Below are 22,513 nucleotides of genomic sequence, written 5' to 3' on the forward strand. Positions count from 1 at the left end.
AGTAAAGCAATTGGAAGCAGTCTAAATGTCAAACACTAGAGCGAGGTTTCTTCACCTTGGCAATACTGACATGTGGGCAGTTGTTGTGGGGGAGGTCCTGGGCTTCGTGGGATATTTAGTAGCATCCCTGACCTCTGTCTGCTAGATGTTGGGAGTACGTTTCTCCCCAGGTTGTGACAATCAAAAAAAGTCTCTAGATGTTGACAGATATCCCCTGGGGCCAAAATCACCCCTGGTTAAGAATCATGGCACTAGATAACTATTCAGGTAAATCTTAATGTGTCCACTTGATAAAAATATTATGGGATGATTGTTTTTAACATTGAAATGCTGATAAAAAGTTAAAAAGCAAGTATTATAATATCAGCTACATAAACTATGAATTATATGGCAAGGAAATAAAGGGAACATTAGAATTTTCTTTGAAGTTTAATTAGCATCATTGATGAATTTTTCACCATTCTGTTAATATTGCTGTATAATGATTAATTATTTTTTAAATTATGACAAAAAGCTTAATTTAGGGTAATATTCTTACCCTTTTGAATAGAGTACAGGAAAACATTGCTTTTCTGCAGAATAGTCCTTGATACCACTGTGAAAGAGAGACTCCTGGGTTAGATTCTGGAATTCTGGAAATTTCAGCCCCATCCCAGACCTTTGGGGAGGAATTCTGGAAATTCTAAATTCTGGAAATTTCAGCCCCATCCCAGCTCTTTGGGGAGGGAGGAATCTAACCCTGGATTCCATACGTAGACTGAGGACTGTATGGTTGGTTTTTCTATTCTTTCCCTCATATATACTACTTTCTGTCAAGTTTTATCTACAGAAATAGATAATGATCATAGCACCCTGTCATACTGAAGCGTTGAGAGAACGCATAGATAAGTGCATACTCAAGACTTCACGGGGTGAAATGCCATGAATTACTCAGAAATGCTTGGTAAAAAGTGATGAGTCATCATCTCTTCAGTTAAAATTAAATAACTCCTATTTAATCTCAGAGAGTTGTTATTGGATATTTATTGGTTGGGAATGAAATGAAATCCGAGGGCTGGTTGTGTAATTTCCTTGAGTTGAAAATGTTGACTTAGATGAGCTCTAGGCAGAGTTGCAGAGAGTGTACATGACTAGATGTATTTATACACAGGAAGTGAGCATTTCCACCTTGTTTCCATCAGAATGAGTGATTGGGATGCAGCAGTTTGTTGTGGGAATACTAGAGGGATCGCCAGGGCTCCATCTCACCTAGTTATTCTTGTTCTGCTTTATGCTAGAGCACACCTGAGTGCAGAGCACTTGGCCTTGCCAGTGAGCTGTCAGAGCTAGGTTAATTCACATCGGCTGCAAGCTAGGGTAGAGAATTACCATACAGAGGAGCACATGGTTAAGTTACTAGGCTAGAGTCAGCCACAGAACTGGAATGATTTTGTTTGTTTGTTTGTTTTTTAAGCGAAGAACTCAGAGTTAGGGATCCAGGGCAAATCACAGGAAATAAATAGTAATTGATGTTGGGAAATTTCAATCGGATTGTAAAGCTGAAATTAGATACAGGGGTCAAGGAAGTCTGACAGCTCAGACAGAAGGCTTTGGCCAGCCCACTTCTTCCCTGTAGGATGCAGGTGACTCCACTGTGTCAACTGGAGTTACAGGGATATGTTGAAGTCCCTTTGAGATTAAGGACCTCAGGCCCAGAGTGCTTTCAGTTTAGCAAATATTGATGCAAACAGGCTATACTTTCTGGAGTAACTCTTTTTTTTTTTTTTTTTTTTTTTTTTTTTTTTGCCTTTTCCAGAGTTCCTGCAATAGAGTTAAAAAATGCCAAAGGTCTATCAAATGAAAGTGTTAATTTGTTAAAATCTCGCCTAGAAGAACTGGCCAAGAAACACTGTGGGGAGGTAAGATTTGTTAAACTGGAATTAAGACAGTAAACTTCCCCATTGCACCTCAAATCCAATTTTGAGTAGCATGTTTTGTGTTTTATTGGTTCTACAAAAGGGAACATTGTGATTTTTATTTATTTAATAGGATTAATGAAATGTGTAGTCTATAGATGGTACTATTGATGCTGAAGAATGTTTCTGAAAACATTCAGAAACATGGGCCCCATCCCATGTCGGGGATGGTGGCTCACACTTGTAATTCCAGCACTTTGGGAGGCTGAGGTGGGAGGATCACTTGAGTCCAGAAGTTTGAGGCCAACCTGAGCAAAATGGCGAGCACTTGTCTCTAAAAAATTCACTGAGTGTGGTGGTGTATGCCGATAGTGCAAGCTACTCAGGAGGCTGAGGTGGGAGAATTGCATGAGCCCAGGAGTTTGAGGTTACAGTGAGCTATGATCACACCCCTTCACTCCAGCCTGGGCCATAGAGCAAGATCCTGTCTCTTAAAAATAAAAAAAGAAGAATTTTTCTGAAAACAGTTGATGTGAACCCAGCCACACTTTTTGTACACTTTGGATCTGGCATCATGACTTGATCTTGACTTGAACCTTTTTGTTGGAAAAATGCATCAGACAAGCAATTTCTGACTGCCTCTCCCCTTTGCATATCAGAGGAATTTGTTGTTTTCTTTCTCAATAATTAGCGACACACTCTACTCCTTCAATGTCTATCATATACCTGAGCATTTACACTGAGTTCAGTACTCATTCTTTTTTAATCTGCTGAACATTAGGATCTACATATGAGTTCTCTCTTGGGTGGCACAGCTCTCTCTGGAAGGCAAGACTAAGTGTCTTCTGGAGGCAGAGTATGGCTGTGCTTTCCTTAGGCCAGACCAGTTCCCTCGAAGTATAACACTTGTTTGCCTCACTTTTGTGTAAAATCACTCAGCGTTTTTACCTGGCAGCTCATGCTTAACGATCCCTTTATGTGAAAGCTGAGAAGAGGTGCCCTCGGCTTCCATGTCTGTTTCAGACTTTTATTAGAGATAACCACAGGTAACATTCACCTCACAGAAAGTAACTGGACAGATTTTTACTTGCTTTTCATAACACAATGAGTCATAGTACAATCCATGGACTGCGTTTTAGCTGTAAAAATTGTGTCCATTGAAGTTGCTGCTTCCAAGAACTTCAGTGATTGATGAGATATAGAAAGTGAGTGTAGAACAGCCTGGATTAAAAAACTAGGCCTTGGGAATGATTCCAAAGTTCTTTCTAGTATACGGGACTCCAGTGTCTAACTGAAATATGAAGTTATATGGAAAATTCAACTACAGAGAAACTTCTGGTTTCCTGGATTTTTGATTTGTGTTTAATTTATTTATTTATTTATTTTTTTTTGAGAGACAAAATCTCACCATCTTGCCCAGGCTGGTCCCAAACTCCTGGCTCAAGCAATCCTCCTACCTCAGCCTCCCAAAGTGCTAGGATTACAGGCCCAAGCCACCACACCCAGCCTGATTTAAATTTTTATTTTGAGATAATTATATATTTATATATACCTCTTACCCAATTTGCCCCAACAGTAACAGTTTGCTGCACTGTAGTACAATGTCATAACCAGGATATTGACATTGATACAATCAAGATACAGAATATTGTTCTCACCACAAGGATCTCTCATGTTGCCCTTCTGCAGCTACTCCCTAAACTCTACCCTCTCCACATCTGCGTTGCTCCTTGGGTCCTAAGGCCCTAGCCAGTGTGCGTTCTACTCTTTACCTTTCAGGGTCATCTTACACTTGTTTTATTTGTAATGTCCGGGGTTTTTTAGTTGTATTTGGTAGGAGGAATAGGAAAAAGTAGGTATACTCCATCTTCCCAGAAGTGGAAGTCCTGATTTGTGATTTTTAATATTTACTATGTTCCCAGTAACTAGTAAGAGTCCCATGCCTTTCCTGTCTGTTCCACTGCAGCTGCCTTTTGTGAAGGGAACATGTCCTGATTATTAAAAGAGGCAGAAACTGGTAAAGACATGGTAGTGTTGTACACCCGTGTTTATAGCAGCGTTATTCACAAGAACGAAAAGGTGGAAACAACCCTGGGTCCACTGACAGGTGAATGGATAAACAAAATGTGGTATATACATATAAGGGAATATCATTCAACCTTAATAAGGAAGGAGGTTCTGACACGTGCTACGGAATGAATGAACCTTGAGGACATTATGCTAAGTGAAAGAAGCTGGTAACAAAAAGGCAAACACTATATGCTTCCACTTACATGAGGTACCTTGAGTAGTCGAGTTCACAGAGGCAGAAAGTAGAACAGTGGTTGCTAGGAGCTATGGGGAGGAGAGAATGGAAAGTTATTTAATGAGTACAGTTTGAGAAGAAGAAACAGTTCTGGAAATGGATGATGGAGATGGTTGTACAACAATGTGAATGTACTTAATGCTACTGAGCATATATTTAATGGTTAAAATAGTAAATATGCTGTGTACATTTTGCCACAATTTAAAAAACACAGGCGTACCTCTAATTGTGCTTTACTTTATTACATTTCCCAGATTATTGTGTTTTTTACAAATGGAAGGTCTGTGGCAACCCTGCATTGAGCAAGTCTATCAGTGTCATTTTTCCAAACAGATGTGCTCACTTTATGTCTCGGTGTCACATTTTGGTAGTTTTCACAATGCTTCAACTTTTTCATTATTACTATATTTGTTTTGATGATCTGTTATCCATGACCTTTGATGTTACTATTGTAATTGTTTTGGGGCACCATAGACTCTGCCCATGTAGACAGCAAAGTTATTTGATCAATGTTGTGTGTGTTCTAACTACTGACCAGCCACTCCCCTCTCTCCCTCCCTCTCTTCTTGGGCCTCCCTATTCCCTGAGACACAGAAATATTGATATTAGCCCAATTAATAACCATACAATAGCCTTAAATGTTCAAATAAAAAGAAAAGTTGCATGTCTATCTTTAAATCAAAAGCTAGAAATGATGAGGTTTAATGAGGAACGCTGTTGAAAACCAAGATAGGCCAAAAGGCCTCTTACACTAAACAGTTAGCCAAGTTGTGAATGCGAAGGAAAAGTTCTTGAAGGAGAATAAAAGTGCTACTCAAGGCCGGGCGCGGTGGCTCAAGCCTGTAATCCCAGCACTTTGGGAGGCCGAGACGGGCGGATCACGAGGTCAGGAGATCAAGACCATCCTGGCTAACACAGTGAAACCCCGTCTCTACTAAAAATACAAAAACTTAGCCGGGCGAGGTGGCAGGCGCCTGTAGTCCCAGCTACTCGGGAGGCTGAGGCAGGAGAATGGCGTGAACCCGGGAGGCGGAGCTTGCAGTGAGCTGAGATCCGGCCACTGCACTCCAGCCTGGGTGACAGAGCGAGACTCCGTCTCAAAAAAAAAAAAAAAAAAAAAGTGCTACTCAAGTGAACACACGAATGATAAGAAAGCAAAACAGCCTTATTGCTAATATGGAGAAAGTTTTAGTGGCCTGGAAAGAAGATTAAATTAGCCGCCACATTCCCTTATGCCAACGCATAATCCGGATCAAGGCCCTAACTGTTTTCAATTCTGTGAATGCTGAGAAGAGATGAGGGAGCTGCAGAAGAAAAGTTAAAAGGTAGCAGAGCTTGGTTCCTGAGGTTTAAGGAAAGAAGCCATCTTCATAACATAAAAGTGCAAGGTGAAGCAGCATGTGGTCATGAAGAAGCTTCAGCAAGTTATCCAGAAGATCTAAGATAATTGATAAAGTTAGCTACAGATTTTCAGTGTAGATGAAACAGTCTTATATTGGAAGAAGATGCCATCTGGGATTTTCACAGCTAGAGAGGAGAAGTCAATGTGTGGCTCCAAAGCCTTATTAAAGGACAGACTGACTTTCTTGTTAGGAGCTAATACAGTTGCTGACTTTTCAAAAGTTGAGGCCAGTGCTCACTTACCATTCCAAAGTTCTAGGACCCTTAAGAATTTTGCTAAATCTCCTTTGTCTTTATAAATGGAAAGGCAAAGCCTGTATGATGGCACATCTGTTACAGCAGGGTTTACTGAGTATTTTAAGACCATTGTTGAGACCTACTGCCCTGAAGAAAAAAGATTCCCGTTAAAATATTATTGCTCATTGACAGCACACCTAGTCACCCAAGAACTCTGATGGAGATGTACAAGGAGATTATTGTTGTTTTCATGCCTGCTAACACAACATCCATTCTGCAGCCTGCGGATGAAGGAGTCATTTTGACTTTCAAGTGATATTATTTAAGAAATACATTTTACAAACTTATAGCTGCCATAGATAGTGATTCCTTTGATCTGATGTATCTTAGCAAAGTAAATGGAAAACCTTCTGGAAAGGATTCACCATTCCAGGTGCCATTAAATACATGATTTATGGAAAGGGGTCAAAATATCAACATGAACAGGAGTTTGGAATATGATTCTGACCCTCATGGATGACTTTGAGGGGTTCAATACTTCACTGGAAGAAGTAACTGCAGAAGTGGTGGAAATATCAAGAGGACTATTACTAGAATTAGAAGTGGAGCCTGAAGATGTGACTGATTTGTTGCAACCTCATGATAAAACTTTAACAGATGATTAGTTGCCTCTTATAGATGAGCAGGGAAAGTGGTTTCTTGAGTGGTTCCTGAAGATGCTGTGAACATTGTTGAAATGACAATCGAGCATGTAGAATATTTCATAAACTTTGTTTTGAAGCAGCAGCAGGGTTGGAGAGGATTGACCCCAACTTTGAAAGAAGTTCAACCGTGACTCAAAGCTATCAAACAGCATTGAATGCTACAGAGAAATCTTCCATGAAAGGAAGAGTCAATCGATGCAGCAATCTTCATTGTTGTCTTTTTAAGAAATTGCCGCAACCACCCCAGCCTTCACCAGCCACACCCTGATCAGTCAGCAGCCGTCATCAAGACAAAACCCTCTGTCTGCAAAAAGATTATGTCGTCCTGAAGGTTCAGATGATCATTTGTATTTCTTAGCAATAAAGTATTTTAAAATTGAGGTATATACATTGATTTCTACAGACATAATGCTATTTTACACCTAATAGACTACCATACAGTATCAACATAACTTTTTTTTTTTTTTTTTTTTGATACGGAGTCTCGCTCTGTCACCCAGGCTGGAGTGCAGTGGCCGGATCTCGGCTCACTGCAAGCTCCGCCTCCCGAGTTTACGCCATTCTCCTGCCTCAGCCTCCCGAGTAGCTGGGACTACAGGTGCCCACCACCTCGCCCGGCTAGTTTTTTGTATTTTTTAGTAGACACGGGGTTTCACCATGTTAGCCAGGATGGTCTTGATCTCCTGACCTCGTGATCCGCCCATCTCGGCCTCCCAAAGTGCTGGGATTACAGGCTTGAGCCACCGTGCCCGGCCAACATAATTTTTATATGCACTGGGAAACCAAAAACTGTGTGTGACTTGCTTTATTGTGACATTTGCTTTATTGAAGTGGTCTGAGACTGAACCTGTAATGTCTCCGAGGGCCGCCTGTGCTAGCGTTCATCTGAGTCATCGTCATATAATGAGATTTGAATGGACGTTAAACATGGGAAGGCACTGCGCAAATCACTCTTCTTGTTTATCTAAAATTCGTTTCCATTAAGTCTGAAGTACTGGAAAGTCTAAAATAGACATAATTCTAAAGAAATTTTTTTTATTTTCAAGTAAAATAGAGTATAATTAGGTACTAAAGCATGGCATAGGGATTCATTGCGGTATGGCATTCACTGAAACTTGCCTTTTAAAACTAGGAGTCATTTAATTATTTGAATGGAAATAAGTACTCAGAAACAGCTTGTTCTTAAGCACTTCCAATTGCTTATGAATGATTTTTAATCTATACACACCTCTTTGTCATGTGAAAGTAAACGTAAGTATACTCTATTTTTTCAAATTTTTAAAGCCAAGTTTATTTTTTTATTAATTTATTCAACAAATATTTATTGTTTGTGTACCATGTGTCAAGTGCTATTCCAGCACTGGGAAAACCACAGTGAGCAAACCACACCGTGGGCTGCAGTGGGAAGGGAACAGACAGAAGGCAGTCAAATAACTGCACAACCAACCAGGCAGTTATAAGTGCCATGAAGAAAATCGGGGAGAGGGGTCTAGAGAGTGTGACGGTGGAGTGGCTGTTCTTTACAAGGCGTTCAGGAGAGGCCTTCAAGACTTGAGCAGAGGTCTGAAGGAGGCCAGTGAGCCCTGTAGCACCAGGCAAGTAGGAGGCAAGAGCCAGTTTGGAAAGCAGTTCTTTTCATCCAGTCTTAGAAGGTTTATCAGATCGATTTGTACAGAAAACTCTAGCAAAGTAAATAGAACAGCAAAAGAAAAACCCTCCACATCTTGGCTTCTGCCTCCTTTTTGGTTTAGAAGTGGTTTCTCTTTGACATGATAGAAATTGCCTACTTTCCCCAGCTTTCCTTAGAAGAGCTTTTCTTAGAATAACCTGCCTCTTAGACTGTAGACTAGTGTTTCTGACTCTAAAGTGAAATATATCCAGTAAATGGCACAGCTTGTGGTGTAAGAAAAAATGCATTAACATCACCCAACAAGAGCTGTGCTTTCTTTGTATTTGCTCCCCAAAAGAAAGGCAGGATACCAAATGAACTAACTTTATATTTTTGTGTACAATGACTTCTATTATTATTTACCACCCTGTTAAGTCCCTTTAGAAACGGTTTCAAACATATAATGAAAATAAGAATTTTAAAATTGCTTCATTGTAACTGAGAAAAAAATCTCAATGTTATGTTCCTCATCTGCAGAAGGATTGGCACTCTTTACCTCTTTGGGGTTGGGTAATCACTCAGGGAGGGGTCTCAGAAACCTTTATTCCATTGATTTATCAACCCAAGTATGACTTGCGTCTCCTGGGGGTAAGGGAAAGGGGCTTCCTATGTTCACATAAAGAATGTGTGAAAGGGAGACTATTTTCTTCCTCATTCTAGATGTGAATGCTTCTGTAAGTGGAAATAAAGTACTTTCTAAGTGTTTATCAGCCTCTTATATAAAATACTTTCTAAGTATTTATCAGCTTCTTATTGAAACGTTACTAACAAGGAGATAATGAGGCCTTTAAATATTTGCCTCTGTACTCCCAACAGAATATTTTCAGTATGTTGCATAGACAGATAAAGCTCTGATGTTAGCAATGAGTATTCTCTGCCCAACTCTCATTATGTAGACAGGTTTTCTAGTTAGGAAGACAGCTTTTACTTTCATGCAGTCTTAAATGTTTTATCAGATTTATTTCTAAAGAAAAATATTTTTTTGGATTTAGTATAGAGAAAATGCCAATAAGTTGAATAGGTCTACAAAAGAAAAGTGAAGCTTTTTATTTACCTAGGTAATCATCTGTCTTGATAATAACACAATGCAATGGGCCCTTTAAAAGCTTTTTCCTGCTGTGATTGTCTCATATACCAAATTCAGAATATGTCATATCGAAAAGAATAATAGCATTCTAAGTGGGCCTCTGACTGCCGATTTGCTTTCCTTTTCTGTAGCCTCTCCTGTTTGGGCCTTCCCATTGTTTGATCATTTGTGGTTGATTTTTATGCATTTAGGTGATGATCTTTGAACTGGCTTACCACGTGCAGTCATTTCTCAGTGAGCATAACAAGCCCCCTCCCAAGTCTTTTCACGAAGAAATGCTGGAAAGGCGGGCTCAGGAGGAGCAGCAGAGGCTGTTGGAGGCCAAACGGAAAGAAGAGCAGGAGGTGAGATGCCCTTGTCCATGTCTGTGTGCATGCCAGCCTGGAGAATTGCAAACTACTGTAGGTTTCATCTGTCTCTGCCTACAAACTTATCTTTAAGTTTTGCCCAACCTTTCATTCAAGAAAGGTAGATACATGTGAGAGTATGAAAAAGTGAGCCAGATGTGGTGGCTCACATCTGTAATCCCAGCACTTTGGGAGGCCAAGGCGGGCGGATCACAAGGTCAGGAGATCAAGACCATCTTGGCTAACATGGTGAAACCCCGTCTCTACTAAAAATACAAAAAAGATTAGCCAGGCATGGTGACGGGCACCTGTAGTCCCAGCTACTTGGGAGGCTGAGGCAGGAGAATGGTGTGAACCTGGGAGGCGGAGCTTGCAGTGAGCCGAGATCACGCCACTGCGCTCCAGCCTGGGCCACAGAGCAAGACTCCATCTCAAAAAAAAAATAATATGAGTGATTCCCTCTTGACACTTATCAATACTGCCCCTTAGAGCCCTCAGTCCAGGTCTTAAAGAAATAAAAGAGAAGAGAAAAGAAGCTGTTTAACCAAGGTCTTTTGGAGCTTGCGAGGGTGTACAGGAATTCACTGTGTTTTAGAGGCTATTTTCTTCTTCCCTGTGCGAGACAAGTATCTCATGCCCAAATGAGTAGCAAAAGTCAGATAATAAATTTTTTGTTCAAACATTTAGATGTATATATTATCTTTGATTTAAAGGATTTTAAAAATAAGACAGTTTACATCCTTATGCAAACAGATTAAAGAAAAAATACAAATGGTTACTGTTTGTATTTAAATCAAAGATAATATATGCATCTAAATGGTTACCATTTGTATTTTATAAACTCCTGTTTATATCCTATGCTGACAGTCTAAAGCTTTGTTTAAATATAGGTTTGTTTAAATACAAATAGTTGCCATTTGTATTTAAATCAAAGATAATATATACATCAAATGGTTACCATTGGTATTTTTCTTTAATTTGTTTGCATAAGGATATAAACTCCTGTCTTATTTTTAAAATCTTTTAAATCAAAGATAATATATGCATCTAAATTTCCTTTTTGATTTTAATTTATTTTTCCAAATGTTTAAATTTGTATTTGTTTTTTCTATTTAGTACTTTGATCAACTTATCTAGAGCTTATTTTGATTCAGGTTATTAAAAAAAGCCTAAGTGTATTTTTCTTAGGCATTTTCCTAACACATTTATTAAATAATAATTCTTTAAGTGATTCGTAATACTTCCTTTATATGTTTAAAAATAGTTTAATGTATTTTAATATTAATAGCAAACTTGCAAGAACTGCATAGAAGACAGATAACGTTAAAAACATGTACTTCCATCTAGGACAACTCAGTTAGAAAAGTATAGTGAGGCCAATTGTGGTGTCTCACGCCTGTAATTTGGGAGGCTGAGGCAGGTGGATCACTTGAGGCCAGGAGTTCGAGACCAGCGTGGCCAATGTGGCAAAATCCTATCTCTACTAAAAATTAAAAAATGAGCTGGGCGTGGTGGCTCACACCTGTAATCCCAGCTACTCAGGAGGCTGGGGCACAAGAATTGCTTGAACTCGGGAGGTGGAGGTTGCAGTGAGCCAAGATCATTCCATTGCACTTCAGCCTGGGGGACAGCTAGACTCTGTCTTCAAAAAAAAAAAAAAAAGAAAAACATAGTGAATGGGTGTAATCTACTGTATGATAAGAATGCCACAAACCGTTTAGTTGCCATCAATAAAAAATGTACTTGTTTTGATCCTTCTGTAGTTGATAAGCTTGATGATTGGGTGTTCACACACAGGTGAGATACGCCACCCTTGAACCTTGTTAGGACATCAGCACATTACCCATCTGACATGAAAGCAAAAGAAAGAAAGAAAAGAATTTACTTGTTTTTAAAAAAAATCAAAATACTAGCATTATCCAGAAATATGTAACAGGTTTATCTATAATTATTATAAAGTTGAACTGCCGAAACTTGTTCACTGAAACGTTTTGATTTGCATTAATGCTTTACATCCCCCCATTTATATTAAAAATTCACACATGAATGAAAATAGAAAAACGGCCAATACGTGATTTCTGTCCCCTTTTTCCACTCACAATCATATATGTAGGTACCTTTTGACCCCATGGGAAAAAAATATGTAACATTTAGAACTATTAGGAATAAGAAGATAATTTTTTTTTTGTTTTTTGGGGTGAGGGGAGAATGAAATTTCCCATCATAGTGGATTCTTTTTTTTTTTTTTTTTTTTTTTTGACAGACTTTCACTCTTGTTGTCCCAGGCTGGAGTGCAGTGGTGTGACCTCAGCTCACTACAACCTCCACCTCCCAGATTCCATTGATTCTCCTGTCTCAACCTCCCAAGTAGCTGGGATTACAGGCTTGAGCCACCATGCCCAATCCATTTTGGATTCTTAACCTCGCTCTCCACGTGTGCGTCATGCTAGCTGGATATCTTTCAGCACAATTGTTACGTGTTTGGCATGGATAGATAGCACACGGATTGGTGTTTTCAAAAAGGCCAACCAGATAGGCCTCCCTTGCCTCCTGCAAAGCACCAATAGCTGCACTCTGGAAGCACAGATCTGTTTTAAAATCCTGAGCAATTTCTCTCACCAGATGCTGGAAGGGGAGTTTGTGAATCAATTCGGTGTACTTGTGGTAACGTCTAATTTCCCGGAATGCCACAGTATCAGGCCTGAAACGGTAGATTTCTTCACTCCTCCAGTAGAAGATGCAGTCTTGCAAGCGGCATTTTGTAGCCAGAGGCTTCAACCCAGGAGGCAGAGGTTGCAATGAGCCAGGTGCTTTACCACCTGTGGATTTGTGAGCAGTCTCCTTTGTATTATACAAGCCATAGTATAGAGACCTCCTTACTTACCCACTTCTCCTTCTGCTGGAGTTATAGATGGTGCAGCGGCAGCTGCAGACACAATTCTTAAGTGCATCTTAACTGCTTACCTATACTAGATTCTGTTTGTCAATGATCTGTTCAACTCATCTGTTTTTTCTTGAATCTCTACCACACTCTTTGAATTATTATATCTTTATAATGTTTTAATATCTGACAAATCAAGCCTACCCCCCCCATCCCTTCGTCTTCCATTGTTTTTGTTTCTCAGCCATTCTCACCCATTTATTCTTACAGAAGATCTACAGAATTGCTTTCCCAGAGTCAAAACAAAACAAACCTCCTGGGATTTCTATTGAGTTTTTAAAAACTTACATATTTATTTAGGAAGAATTGGTATCTTCACAGTATTTAGACTTCCCATCCAGGATTGTTTCTTTTTCCAACCAGTACTATTTGTTTTTGTTTTCTGCTTTTTGAATTTTTTTTTTTTTTTTTTTTTTTTTTTTTGTGAGACAGTGTCTTGCTCTGTCGCCCAGGCTGGAGTGCAGTGGCGCGATCTTGGCTCACTGCAGCTCAAGGGATCCTCCCGCCTAAGCTGCCTGCGTAGCTGGGACTACAGGTGTACTCCACTGCACCTACCTAATTTTAAAATTTTTTTGTAGAGACAAGATCTCCCTATGTTGCCAGGCTGGTCTTGAACTCCTGGGCTCAACCAATCCTCCGGCCTCGACCTCTCAAAGTGTTAGGATTACAGGCATGGGCCACCGTGCCCAGCACCATTTGTATATCTATTTTTATCTTTTGGTGAGGCGTTCTAATTTTCTAGATAGTAAGGTCTCTTAAAGTTACTTTTAGCGTTTTGTTCTTAGGTTCTTATGCCTCTTTTTTCATTTTATTTTGTTTCTGCTTCATTTTGTTTATCCTGTGCTTTACATTAACACTGTCTTTTTTAGGTGCCATTGATTTTGTTACTTATTTTCTATTTAAGTGTGTAGCCTAGTTATTGTTGGGAGTTTGTAGTTCTTTTTTTTAATTATTTTTATTTTATTTTATTTTTATTTCTTGAGACAGAGTCTTGCTCTGTTGCCCAAACTGGAGTGCAGTGGTACGATACTGGCTCACTACAACCTCCACCTCTCAGGTTCAAGCGATTCTCCTGCATTAGCCTCCCGAGTAGCTGGGATTATAGGCACCCACCACCATGCCTGGCTAATTTTTGTATTTTTAGTAGAGATGGGGTTTTGCTATGTTGGCCAGGCTGGTCTCAAACTCCTGACCTTGTGATCCATCCACCTTGGCCTCCCAAAGTGATGGGATTACACGTGTGAGCCACCGCGCCCTGCTGGGAGTTTGTAGTTTTTATTATTGTCCTTGTTGTTAGGAAGGCTAATTTTTATTAGAAGATAGTGATTATTTAGCTAACAATTTTGTTTTCATCTACTGCTATAGCTACCTATAAGTTTGAGGTATGTTTTTACATGTTGTATTATTGCTATTATGGTTTTTGGTGAATCTCTTAATAGTTTTGATATTTATAATCTGGAATTTTAGAGGAATAATACAAAATAGAGATCAAAACACCACTTTTAACATTGAGAAAGCTGGGCCAGGCGTGGTGGCTCAAGCCTGTAATCCCAGCACTTTGGGAGGCCGAGACGGGCGGATCACGAGGTCAGGAGATCGAGACCATCCTGGCTAACACGGTGAAACCCTGTCTCTACTAAAAAAATACAAAAAACTAGCCAGGTGAGGTGGTGGGCGCCTGTAGTCCCAGCTACTCGGGAGGCTGAGGCAGGAGAATGGCGTGAACCCGGGAGGCGAGGCTTGAAGTGAGCTGAGATCCGGCCACTGCACTCCAGCCTGGGCAACAGAGCCAGACTCCGTCTCAAAAAAAAAAAAAAAAAAAAAAAAAAAAATTGAGAAAGCTGATTGGAAAATGCAGGTGATTAAAGAATGGCAGGTAGGTGTGGTACTTGGGCCATGGCCACCCCAGGTCCAGGCATTGAGGCTTGCTCAGCCCACCTTCACCAAGCTGACCTAGATCCCCATGGCAGAGAGCAGGCACAAGTGCTTGTTCTCTGCAGATAGACAGATATCAAACAGGAGGGGCTAAGACAAATGTGAGAAGAAGTGAGAAGCCAACAGTGTTGCTGTAGTGGAAGTCTCCTGCATGTGGAAACATGAAGAATGGGGAGTAAATGCCCCTCCCCACACATTCTCAAACCTGTTTAAATGGGAATGCCTATTGCATAAGAACTCTGATAAAACTGATAGAACTGCAGTTTGTACTAAGATGCTGTATTTTAAGATCTCTTAGGAAAAGAGGGTTTGAATTATTGAAAGTTAAAAGATTTTTCTGTAGTTCCATAATTTATATGTTGTATAGATTTCAGAGATTGCCTTTTGATGATGGTTTGATTTATTTCAGCAACGTGAAATCCTACATGAGATCCAGAGAAGGAAAGAAGAGATAAAAGAAGAGAAAAAAAGGAAAGAAATGGCTAAGCAGGTACCCTATCAACTCCATCATAATAAAATAATTTACATTTTGCAAAACAAAGTGTTTTTATTTCCACTGATGACATCTGTGTTACTGTCAGTAATACAAAATAAAATGAAGCACTAAAAATAAATAAATATTCACCATGTATTTCAGACTCCCCAAATAGGTGGCAAAATCTAGAGTTTTATGTTGTCAGTAGATGATTTAGACTTACATAATTACTATAATTTATCAAATGAGGGAAGGAAGAGATTGCGGCTTTAATAATTAACTTGGACTAAAATTGTTTCTTTTTGAGACAGAGTCTCGTTCTGTTACCCAGGCTGGAGTGCAATGGCAAATATCTCAGCTCACCGTAACCTCCACCTCCCAGGTTCAAGCAATTCTTGTGCCTCAGCCTTCCGAGTATTTGAGATTATAGGTGTGTGCCACTACGCCTGGCTAATTTTTGTATTTTTTAGCAGAGATGGGGTTTCGCCATGTTGGCCAGGCTGGTCCTTAACTCCTGGCCTCAAGTGATCCACCCACCACCACGGCCTCCCAAAGTGTTGGGATTACAGGTGTGCGCCACCGCACCCGACCAAGAATTCTTAATACCTGGAAAATAAAATGATTTGTTGATACTGAAGAGGGAATAGAAACCATATGGAGCTGCCTGAAATTTCATTCAGTGATGAAAAAGAGTTATTCAACAGAGCAGATTTAAAAGGCAGTGGTGAAAAAGGATAGAGTACTTTTTCCTTTATTTTTCCTGAGTCTAGCTCAAGCAAAAAACCAGTCAGACATGTTTGGAGAAATTCAGATAAAATGTTACTCATTCTCTTTTACATAATTATAGCATTAAACTTAAGGGACACGATGTGGTAGCAGGAAGCAGGAAGCTGAAGCACAAGCAAGCTTCCCCTGGTTTAAAGCTTCAGCTTTTCTACTGCCTTGCTCTGTGACCTTGGCAAGGTGACATTCTCTGTGACTCCCTTTACTTGTCCCTTAAAATGGGACTGATAATGCCTTTCTTTCTGTCTTGTATAATCACTTCCACAGACAAGTGTACTGCCCTATGTGAAACTAAACCTGCGTAGAAACGTAAGATGAGATCCCCGTTTCCACCAGTGCTCCTGTCTTGCGCCTGACCTGCCTTCCTGTCAGCCACTCTCTACCTTCTCTTTGATTCCCCCTTCTTCTGTTCATCTCCTATTACTCTTCTCCCTAACTTTTTACACTATTGCAAGATTCTAAGCATTTTCATTTATAAAATTTACATTTTCTTGAAACCCAAACCTGGACTTCAGTTTTTGAGCCAGTACATTTTTAGGCATTAACGTTTTTTTAATTTTATTTTTTAATGACAAATAATAGTTGTATGTATTCATGGGGTATATAGTGACGTTTTGATACATGTAATGTATAGTGATCAGATCAGGGTAATTAGCACATCCATCATTGCAAACATTTATCATTTCTTTGTGTTGGAAACATTCAATGTCCTCCTTCTAGCTATTTTAAACTATTAAAAGTTGAGTTCAATTTTATTTCACTTGTAAACATTCAGCTTAAAATTTGCATTCTATGCTGAATTAATAATTATGTACCATGATTGTCTTCCATTTGTGACTTACATCTAAAGTAGGTTTTACTTTTCTTGTTCTAGGAACGTTTGGAAATTGCTAGTTTGTCAAACCAAGATCATACCTCTAAGAAGGACCCAGGAGGACACAGAACGGCTGCCGTTCTACATGGAGGCTCTCCTGACTTTGTAGGAAATGGTAAACATCGGGCAAATTCCTCAGGAAGGTCTAGGTAAGTCCCTGGGATTTCTGATCTGGGAGAATGAAAGATGTAGAAGGATTTCACTACATTAAAGATGTAGTGAAATTTGATGGAAATTTAAGGCGATAGTCTTAATAACTTTTTTTAAACCTTATATATCTTAATATATTAGCAATATATTGAGTATATTTTTAGCAATATGAAACAAAATTGCATTTAACACTTTCCAAGTATCTATCATGAATCTAGTTTTGTTGCTCATTCCCTTTTTTTTTTTTGAGACGGTGTCTCACTCTGTCACCCAGGCTGGAGTGCAATGGCGTGGTCTCAGCTCACTGCAACCTCTGCCTTCTGGGTTCAAGCGATTCTCCTGCCTCAGCCTCCCAAGTAGCTGGGACTACAGACATGTGCCACCACACCCGGCTAATTTTTGTATTTTTAGTAGAGTCAGGGTTTCACTATGTTGGCCAGGCTGGTCTTGAACTCCTGACCTCGTGATCCACCCGCCTCGGCCTCCCAAAGTGCTGGGATTACAGGAATGAGCCACTGCACCCAGCCTCATTCCCCTTTATAACAGCCTATAACCATCACAAACTTGCCTTAGTACGATTTGATTTAACATTTAATAACTTAAATTCAGTAAGTGATTTTAAAAATTTTCTTCCATTTGAGTCATCATCATCCAGTGTTTCAGTCTACAACGCATTAGGTCCCACCACAGATGTAAGGAGTGCCTGAAAATGAGCACAGGTGGGACATCTGTTACGTGAGAGCAGGAACCCCAGTTGGTTACCAGGGGTCCCCTCCCTAGTACTGAGGTGGGCTCCTGGGCTGTTCCCTGTCACCACTGGTCACTTAAAAGATACTACTTGTTCTATATCTTTTTCACTGAAGAATTGTGACTTTGCTCTCTATTTGCTGTGGCCCCTGTAGACCAGAAAGGAATTTTAGTGCAGAAACCGTTTATGAGTGGGGTGGGTTACTAAATAGTGTGGGGACTTCAGCCTTCATTGTATGTTTAAATTATCTCTTGTGAGACTCTGAGCAGAACTTAAAATCACCACTTTGCTTCTGTGAAAAGAAACATTTTAGGCACCAAACAAGATTTATATAAACTTCTGTATGGTTTGTTTATTAGAAGGAACCATTTTAGTTCTTTCCCTAATTATCTACTATTAAAAAAACAGTTCAGAAATCATTTTGACACTAATGTTTACCTACTATTAGGGTTAACTAAAGTTTTTAAAAATACTGTTTCTGGTAACCATTCCTTTTTAAGATTATAACTCCTTCCCAATTTAAATTATTTTTGAATCTGGGCATCCAATAAGCAACAGAGTTTGAAGTTGTCAGAGAATTTCACTAGGAAATATCTAACAAATTTTTATTGTATTAGAACCCTTGAATTAAATCAATGATATAAATAAGTCTTTTCAGATACATGGAAAACGATTGTTTTAAGTTTAAACATTTCTATTTTTGTGGCTGACTATAAACAGTGAATCCAAGGTTAGGCTTGTTTTTGAGATCAAAGATAGCCTGCTGGGCATGGTGGCTCATATGTATGATCCCAGCACTTTGGGAGGCTGGGGTTGGAGGATCACTTGAGCCCAGGAGTTCAAGACCAGCCTGGGCAACAAAGCTCCTTCCCATCTCAGAGCCTCTGCTGACCCCTCTGCCGGGGCTACTCTCCCTCTGGCATTTTGCTTGGTGAGCTCCTTCTCATTCAGTTCTCCCCTCAAATGCGACCTTCTCAGGGATGCCTTCCTGAGCCCCCCTCTACCCTATTTCCCTACTTTGTCCCTTGCTCTCCAATTCTCTGTTTTATTTTTTACATAACACTTAGCACTTGCTGAAATTGTTATTCACTTGTTTGTTTTGGAATGTGAGGTCTGTGAGAGCAAAGCCCTTGTCTGTGTTTTCCTCAAAGCCTGTAACAGTGCCTGGAAGACACGTGGTAGATGCCTGGTAAACATCTGATGCAGGGAGGGAGTAAGGAAGGGAAGACGACACAGGGAAAGTGGTACACTGTGTTTCTGGTGTTTGTAGAGTCTACAGCCTCTTTAACCAGGGCAATTTTGCTTCTCTTGACCTGTGGGGCATGTGAAAAACCAGTGAGGTTTTATTTAACAAAAGATTTTCACTGCTGAAAAGAAGAGAAAGAGAGAAAAGAAAACCACTCACTATTCTAGTGGAAAGAACGTAAAGGCCTGATACTCAAAGGCTTTTCACTGATGAGTCTTTGCCTTTGTTGAAGAACTTTATTTTCTATCCTTCAAGCTTTCTTTTCCCACCTTGAAGGATTCACTTTTTCAAATATTAAGGTAAAAATCAAAAAACATAAAATTAGCCATTTCAATGTGTACAGTTCAGTGTGAGGCTATATTTGTGAAGTGCAGACTTAGTCCCCCTAACCCCCTGCCTTGCTTCCAGGATGTTGCTCCTGAGAAGTGGGCAATTTGAATTTTGTAGGAGAAACAAAACTAAAAACCAAAAAACCTCTATAAAATAGCTCATGGTAGAAAATTGCCTTCACATATTCGGACTTGCTGTCTTTGCCAATTACCATAGTGTAGCCCAGAATCTAGAATATATCACCTATTTATATCCACCATCAACAGGATTAGGTTATCTAGTTTGTTTTCGCTATCCTAAAGCCAGGTGTGGCAACTGCTGGCTCCTCATCCTTACAGAGAAGAGATCATTAAGGGCATAAGACATGGGATTGTCTCCGCTCTCCGCAAAAAACTGGGGAACCATCGAAGTATAAAGATGTAGGGGAGAGGGGATCCTCGATATGTCTCTCCAGACATGGTCCTCTGTTGTTCACTTTCTCTGGTTGGTTCCATGGAGGCATAGACTGGTTTACCTCAAATTAAACAATACCAGGAATTCTTACTAACGTTGTCTCTACAAAGTGGCTCTGAGTTTCAAATTAAGGGACCTAGAGCTAGCATTTTCTGTGGCATCTTGGTGAGTTAGGCAGGAAGGTGAGACTATCCCTGCCACTGTGTCTCAGATGAGATCCTCTTTCTCCATCCTGCCCCTTCATCTACACATTGATCATATTGGTAGAGCAATCTTTTGAATGGTAGCCCAATTCTCAAGTCCCCACTTGAAAAATTGCCATCTCTCTTCTTGCCACTTGGTTTAAAAAAAAAAAAAAAGATTATCCTTTTTTCTTTTTTCAGGTATCAAGTTCCTAGCTGCCTAATTTAGTCATCTAAAATTGTATTATGTTTAATTCTCTGTTCTTTTTAAAGACCTAGATTAATACTATTTGGTAATTTTATTTGAAACACCCTTCATCTATATAGGTTGGGAACTGCCACAGTTACTTGGCAAAACTGATAACATGGGTGATATCTCTAATATTATATTGCAAACCTCATGAACATCCATAGTCTAGAATAGATCGTTGCTGATGAGACCAGAGTCATAACTTCTGAACACCATTTGTTTGCATTGGAATGGCTGTTTCTGCTGGAGTACAGAAGCTGTTTTACTTAGGAATGGATTCAAATCCGAAAGGTTGTTCCAAACCCAGTTCTTGATGAGTCCCGAGTAGACAGTATAAGCATCCAATATATATGAATCTTTTTGGCGAAAACAATAGACATTGATGACATTGCACTTGTCTCTTTATTCCTTCTTTTCAAACTCTGTGATTTAGCTTTTTATCCTTCAGAATTGTTTCTGCTACAAACTATGCCATGCAGCATGTACCACATTTGTCCTTTTCTTACTTTCACTTTTAAGATTATGTCTACTTTTCCTTCAGTACTAATTATTCCTTAATCTTACAGCCATCAACACTCATTGTGTTTGTGCTTGAGTCATAATAGGATGATTCACATTCTAAAACACCTTAAAACCAAGCATTTACACATTGTAAACTAAAGAACAGAAAGATGGCCTAGACTAAAATGACCATTAGCACCATCTGCTGAGGAGGCCAGAGCTGATGCAGAGATGCTTCTGCATAATTTATGTTACTAAGTCTGGCATGTAATTTTGAACCTTTCCTTTTATCCTTTTCTTCATAAATCTCAGTGTGTTCCTAGTTGCACATGTAACTTTAGAAGTAGAAATTTGAACAGAACTACAACGTATTTGTTATTTTTTGATGTTTAGAATATGCAGACATGGGTCAGGCGCAGTGGCTCACACCTGTAATCCCAGCACTTTGGGAGGCTGAGGCAGGCGGATCACGAGGTCAGGAGATTGAGACCATCCTGGCTAACACGGTGAAACCCCGTCTCTAGTAAAAATACAAAAAAATTAGCCGGGCGTGGTGGCGGGCGCCTATAGTCCCAGCTACTCAGGAGGCTGAGGCAGAAGAATGGCGTGAACCCGGGAAGTGGAGCTTGCAGTGAGCCAAGATTGCACCACTGCACTCCAGCCTGGGTGACAGAGTGAGACTCCATCTCAAAAAAAAAAAAAAAAAAAAAGAATATGTGGACATATGTGTGGTGTAAGATATCTGTATCATAATACATAATCTTGTCACCAGTGTGGGAGGGTTTTGAGGAAAGAGAGGATGTGTAGGATTGGAAGCAGAAAGACCAGATAATAACAGAGTATTGCATGTGTCCAGGAGAAAGTTGGAGATGAACTAAACAGGGCAGGGGAAACAGAGAGGAGAGGGTCGTACTTGAAGACCAATTCGATGCAGATCTAGGAACCCACGGAGACTCACAGGTGACCTGTGAGACAGAATGGATGATTATGCCTCTAACCAAAATTAGAGAGCCAGGAAAATCAGGTTTAGAGCGAGTGGAGGGAGGTGGCAGTTTTACTGACATTGCAATGGTGTGAGGGGTAAATAGTGCAGAAGTGGAGACAGCAAGTGCAGGAGTGTGACTATGAGGGGTGACGGGGTGGGTGGTGCCGGGCTGACAGAGGGGAATGTGTGGATCAGAGAGATTTATAGGCTGGGGGGAGGGAGCCCAGAGAGAGGGGCTGATTGAACATACAGGAGAAATGGACTAACTAATAGACTAAGATCCCAGAGGAGACCTCTGTAGGGGATGGAACTGAGGACAGGAGTAGCCATCCTTCCTCAAAGTCACTCACAAAGAATGAATAGTGCCAATGCCAAGTAACTTTATAGGTGGAACAATAGAAATTGTGGACTGCATTCCTCATTGCGTCATGTAATCAGTGAAAGTAAAAGTCAAAATCATGCTGAGAATGAGAGGGTGATCTCTCTAGAGAGCCGTCCATGCACTTCCTCAAAGTGTTTCTGGTAAGTGTTCAATCCTGACCATCGAGAGGTCTCTCCCTTACCTCTCCCCTGCACCGTCTCCCCTAATTTATTATTTTTGCATTACGATCTAGTTTCTTAGCTATTGCTCCCCACCAGGAAAAAAGTACAAAAACAGAAAGAGAGGAGAGGTTGGGTTTTAAGTGTTTCGGAGAAGTCATGGAAGGGAATGATGGCAATATCTACCAAAGACAAGCAAGAGAAGGAATGTGCACTCAATGACTGGAGGCCCAGTTGGAAACCAGGAATTTGTGGCAGCTCCAACCCCCTCTGTTCTGCAGCTTTCTCCAGATGTGCATGTGCATGGGAATGAAGCAATGTGGGATACATGTGGAATTGATCTAAATCACTGCTGACCAGTAGAACTTTTTCTGATAATGGAAATGATCTGTATCTGTGCTGTCCAATATAGTAGCCACTAGCCATGTATGGCTATTGAGTACTTAAATGTGGCTACTGCACTTGAACTGAATTT

General features: G+C 40.1%; 1 protein-coding gene and 1 non-coding gene across 4 annotated transcripts in view; both read left to right on the forward strand.

Annotated features, from left to right (window-relative positions):
• The window catches only part of EIF2AK4 (eukaryotic translation initiation factor 2 alpha kinase 4), a 106,148-nt gene that overhangs the window by 7,948 nt on the left and 75,687 nt on the right, over positions 1-22,513 (forward strand). For all 3 annotated transcript variants that reach the window (XM_050799366.1, XM_050799368.1, XM_050799367.1), the window contains exons 3-6: positions 1,796-1,898; positions 9,490-9,642; positions 14,931-15,011; positions 16,654-16,802. In XM_050799366.1, coding sequence (XP_050655323.1) covers positions 1,796-1,898; positions 9,490-9,642; positions 14,931-15,011; positions 16,654-16,802 — 486 coding nt within the window. The remainder of the gene's footprint in view (positions 1-1,795; positions 1,899-9,489; positions 9,643-14,930; positions 15,012-16,653; positions 16,803-22,513) is intronic.
• On the forward strand, positions 11,397-11,498 carry LOC126960463 (small nucleolar RNA U13). Its single transcript, XR_007728006.1, has one exon. It is a non-coding gene; the product is annotated as a small nucleolar RNA U13 (small nucleolar RNA).

Source organism: Macaca thibetana, chromosome 7 (genome assembly GCF_024542745.1).
Source record: "Macaca thibetana thibetana isolate TM-01 chromosome 7, ASM2454274v1, whole genome shotgun sequence".
Taxonomy (NCBI): domain Eukaryota; kingdom Metazoa; phylum Chordata; class Mammalia; order Primates; family Cercopithecidae; genus Macaca; species Macaca thibetana.